General features: G+C 44.6%; 1 protein-coding gene across 1 annotated transcript; it reads left to right on the top strand.

Moving 5' to 3' along the window:
• On the top strand, positions 1 to 1,206 carry DIRAS3 (DIRAS family GTPase 3). The gene is made up of 2 exons (XM_049808076.1): positions 1 to 86; positions 320 to 1,206. Exon 2 carries the CDS (start codon positions 405 to 407, stop codon positions 999 to 1,001), a length of 597 nt encoding a protein of 198 aa, XP_049664033.1. The 5' UTR covers positions 1 to 86; positions 320 to 404; the 3' UTR covers positions 1,002 to 1,206.
• Positions 1,207 to 5,111: the final 3,905 nt, after the last annotated feature.

Consider the following 5,111-nt stretch of genomic DNA (forward strand, 5'->3'; position numbering starts at 1 on the left):
CGGCGGGGCTCCGGCCGGAGCTGGCAGAGCTTCCCCGCTGCTGGTGGGCGATTTTAGTCTCGTTTCGCTGGGGCTGATGGCTGCAGGTAAGTTCGTTTTCGCGTCTCATGGCGTTAGGCGTGCACGGGATGTATGGCTGGGGCGGGGGGGGGGATAGTGGTTTATTTCTCTTTAACGCCAGAAAAAAAAGGGTGGGAGGGGGAGTGACTTATTTAATTGCTTATTTCAGTAACGCACCGTAAAATTACCGAGGTGGTGTGAGCGATTTCTCTTTCTTCCTCTCTGTCCCTTTGGCCCCCTCCCTCTCCCTTCTCTGCAGGCCACCTCAGCGTAGGGGTGCGTAAACTTGAAGAACTCGGGCTCGTTCAGTTAAAAATCTTCACTCGTATCGCAGCGCAGTAAACATGCCTGAACAAAGCAATGATTACAGGGTGGTTGTGTTTGGAGCAGCAGGGGTTGGGAAAAGCTCCTTGGTCCTTCGTTTCGTAAGGGGAACTTTCAGGGAAACCTATATCCCCACGATCGAAGATACTTACCGGCAGGTAATCAGCTGCGATAAGAGCATCTGCACCCTTCAGATTACAGACACCACGGGAAGCCATCAGTTCCCTGCTATGCAGAGGCTGTCTATATCCAAAGGGCATGCTTTCATCTTGGTGTACTCTGTCACCAGCAGGCAGTCCATGGAAGATCTTCAGCCCATATTTGAACAGATTTGTCAGATTAAAGGGGACATCCAAAAAATCCCAATCATGTTGGTGGGTAACAAAAGCGATGAGACCCAGAGGGAGCTGGATGCCAGCGAGGGGCAAGCGTTAGCCAGCAAGTGGAAGTGCTCCTTTATGGAGACATCAGCCAAAATGAACTACAACGTGCAGGAGCTCTTCCAGGAGCTCTTGAATCTGGAGAAGAGGAGAACTGTCAGTCTCCAGGTGGATGGAAAGAAATCCAAGCAGCAGAAAAAGAAGGACAAACTGCAAGGCAAGTGCTCTGTTATGTGATTGACTTTGGCTGGACTCGCGCTGCTGCATGGTATAACTGGAGCATGGACTCCCACAGAAAATACATTTCTGCTGGAGGTTTCGGATGAATCCATGCCTTCTAGGCTATTGCTTTTCTCTAAAATCTCTGCTGGATTATATTATGTGTTGGTTTTAAAGAGGATGGCTTTCTGCATGTTTATTTTTTTAAAACAATAAATGTTCAATGTTAGCAATTACATGTGACTAGAAGTTTTTAATGCAAGTTTGCAGAAGAGAAAAATGTCAGTCAGAAACAAAACATCTCTATTGCTGTGAGTACATGCTAGTTTTCAAGTATTTCCAGCCTATTGGCTCAAAACAAATCATAGTGTCTGTGTGTATACTTCAAAAATTGTTTTCGGGAATCTGTTGACCAGAGCAAATCTTTAACAAAGCTAGGCATTTGCACTGCAAATGAACATGTATGTGGCTCCAGATGCTTACATTTTTGGCAGACTGGCTTGCATACCAAAGACTTTTTTTTTTTTTTCATAGTAAAAGTTAAGTTTTCCTGTGCGCTATGCAGTTCCTGAGACTTCTGCAGTTCTGTGAGTGATTACAGCTATACCAGCATGTAATTGGGCTGTTTGCTCCCCCCTCGCCACCACCCTTTGCACCGGCTTCCCCTGTTCACAGAGGTAAGAGGTTCCACATCCTCTAGCTCCCAATCCAGGGGTGATTCCTGACATCTTCAAGCAAGAGCTGCCTCCTTCATGAAGGTAATTAGGCTGTTTTAAGTACCAGCTGAGGTAGTGGTTGGTTATCCTGGCAGTTCACCTTTCCCTTCTCAACTGTTGGTCTGGTTTTGTATGTGGTGGAAGCTACTTTTACAATCTTCCTGGAGTTCCCTTAAATCCCCCCCCCTTATTTCTTCCAAGTTACCTAGGTTTTAGCTGAGGCTTACGATGAGTCACTTCAGGTAACACTGCTTTGGGAAGAAACCTGGAAGCTGCATGTTTAAAGCACACTCTTCTCTGACAAACTTTTAGCAGACACTTCCCACAAATGAGAGGACTGGAGACATGGTCTTAGTCTATCTCCTGTCTCCCTCCCCCTGCTTTTTTTTTTTTTTTTTTTTTGGCTGTTGTTAGCAAGAGACAAGCATGATAAGCCTCTTCTGCAGTGCATGCTTGAGAAAGATTTCAAGAAAATAAGTGCAAGTATTTGCATCAGCCTGTGCTGTAGATCTACTCTGTGTACGTATTAGTCCAAGCAGAAGACTGTATGGACTTCAGTACTGCACTGTTGATTTGATTTTTACACAGCAACATGGTCTTGACGCAAGAGACGTGGGAGAGAGGAACTGCTTCTTTTTATAGCACTTTTCTAGTGAAATGATTCTATTGTTGAAGATGAGCAAAATACAGAACAGGAGATGCTGGAAAGTACATACCCTCTTTTAGTTTGAAAGCATTAGTGTCTATTAATAATTTCTGGTTTTCTACGCAAGATGCTAGAGAAGGGCCTTTTCTCTCAGCCGTTATTTGTTCATGCGTTGCAGACTAATACACAAAGCCATGAAGTTTGTATCCATGTTAATCTCTCGCATATTTGAACAACTCTGACAATCGATGCTGGCTTCTGATGCTCCGTTGTCTCCTATGTCTGTCTGTGGGCTGCTTTTCTAGTCTCCTCAGGCTGTTCATACACCAACAGAAGAAGGGGTTGGTTAGCTCTGTGTGTGCCAGGGGAGTTTGCCCCAGCTACAGCTGGAGCCCTCATGCCATTAGTTTCGGCAGAAAATCTTACTCGTGGTTTCAGAAACCCAAGCGAGTTCTGCACAAATGTTCGGTGCCGACTGAAATGTTTACGCTTACTTGCCAAAATGACGTGCCGATTTGCCATGCTGATACAAAGGCTCTACACCTGATTTTTCTTACTGGAGATGATACCCTGCGAGCTTGCTGTGCTGGACCTGTGGTGCTGACTGGCGTAGTCCTCCGTGGTACTGCTGTGTGTGACCTTCGCTTCTGTTGCCCAAGCTGAAGGGCAGCTGGAGAAGCAGCCATAATGGCTTTGCTCGAAAATAACTCTTGCTTTTTCCTCTCTAACTTTGTGCATGGATTTTGATCTCTCTGTTCTCTTTCATTTCCAAGCAGTTATGCAATGCTTCTCTGTGGGTCATTTTTAGCATCTGGCAATTATTATTGCAAAGACTATTTCAGTTCTATTCCAGCCTTTGAAACCCCTATAAGACATTTTACATTTAAGCCTTTTTAAAATGTCAGGAGACCTAATAATGTCTCTACGACTCCCACTGCCTTCGTGGAAATGCCTGTGCAAAGGCAGGGCAGTGTGTATCTGCAATTATTCGCATAGACGAGATGTTCCGTAATGTGTCATTATCACTGCAGCGTTTTCCCTGTATGTGGTATGAGATCACTGAGGACTGGGGGCTGGCAGAGCACAAGGAACAACTAATTGAACAAAAGGGGCTCAGTCCTGCCTGCACCTGGGAGAATCATTGGCAGATTTCCCCCCCCCCCCACCCCGAGCTGCCTTTGGTGGCTGCAAGAGGAGGTCCCATGGGACAGAGCGGGTGATGGAGATGGGTGGGCAGTGATGCTCAGGCGCTCCTGGTGATGCAGGATGGTGGTTGGGGGCATCAGCACCCCAAGTTCCAGCCTAGGAGCCTCGAGCAGATTGGGAACGAGTGACGCCTGGTGTGGCTGCCTTTCATGCTGTGTAAATAATCTCTGTTTTGGGTGTGCTGGATCAATTGTATTGTAAATGAAATCTGCATTAATAAATAAATTGTATAATTGTATTTGTTTCCATATAAACTGAACTAGTCTGATTTTTGTGTGTGTGTAATCTGTCATTCTTATAAGAAAGGAACTTTATTTTAATTGAACTGATGCCCATCAAGATGTTGGCTATTAAAAGTTCCGTACAAATCTAAACTGCAGGGCAGTATCTTCACAATCTTCCAGGGAGCTATGTAGAGAATGACTATAGTTAGTAACAGAGTGAAAAATACCATACTGCTTGGGGACGCTCGTTAATCGTTACAAAACACTGGCCACATTCCACTTGTAAATGAATGTTACTTCATGAACCTTGTATTCGGATCTGCTTCCTCATAACCTGGATCTCTTGGCTTTGTGTGTGCTGGGACAGACGGTGGCATCGCTCCTCTTGTGCTCTCAGAACCAGCAGTCTTGGGCCAGCGTTGTTACTCTGGAGTGATGGTGTAGCAGTAGAATTATGCCCCTCAGACTAACTGGAGAATAGCTGAAGATTCATCGTGTTTAGGGACTGGTGGGTAGGTTTTTGCTAAAACTGTACTTAAAGTAATATGTGCCTCTTGCAGATAACATTTAAGGAGTTTATTGCACACATGCCTAAGGTTTATTTCTTATGTAGGAGCATTTTGCATATTAAGGGAATAATGATTTTTCTTTAAGGATTAAAGTGTTTTGTAGTGTAAGGAGTGTATGTTGGAAGTAAATGCTTTAGCCTTTTTTGAATAAGTGCAGTTTAAAAAAGTGAACAGATCTGTGGTTTGGTTTTTTTTTTAAAAAAAAAAAAAAGGCAGAAGATACTCTGATGAAAGACATTCAGGTAAGATCGTTTGTCTGAAGTAAACAAGCAGTTCTCATGGCTGATAGAGCTAGCTCTTGTATTACCTTACAGGCTTTGTCCTTAACTGCTGTTTACCAACAGCATGCTTTTTCATGAGGCAGTGACAACGTGTTTTTTATGGAGCTATTTATGCATCCTGTAAACTCTTCAGCTTGGAGACATGCCTTGACACACTATTCGTATCTGGTGAGCAGAATGGTAACTCGCTACTTCTCAAGTTGGTTGCTTTTCTCCCTTTCTCTCTTTTCCCCTTCCCCCACTCAATCAGATGTCATTCAATCCCAGAACTCGCTGTTTTTCTGAAATGTTCTTCAGGAGTTCAGATGTGGTGAGGCAAGGTCGTGGAAGATGCTGATGCAACTTGTTGAGTTGCTGTTAATGCCCCCATAGCGTCTTTTCCAGGATCACGAGGTGAATACAGTTGACTGTAAAAATTCTCTGCGACGTCCTGGATGAATCATGAGACCTGTCGGTAGCCCGGGTGGCTGGGTGAAGGCTGAGACG

Source organism: Accipiter gentilis, chromosome 8 (genome assembly GCF_929443795.1).
Source record: "Accipiter gentilis chromosome 8, bAccGen1.1, whole genome shotgun sequence".
Classification (NCBI taxonomy): domain Eukaryota; kingdom Metazoa; phylum Chordata; class Aves; order Accipitriformes; family Accipitridae; genus Astur; species Astur gentilis.

Bases quoted from the DNA above. Each gene is read 5' to 3' on its own strand.
- DIRAS3 (XM_049808076.1), top strand. From the start codon at position 405: ATGCCTGAACAAAGCAATGATTACAGGGTGGTTGTGTTTGGAGCAGCA.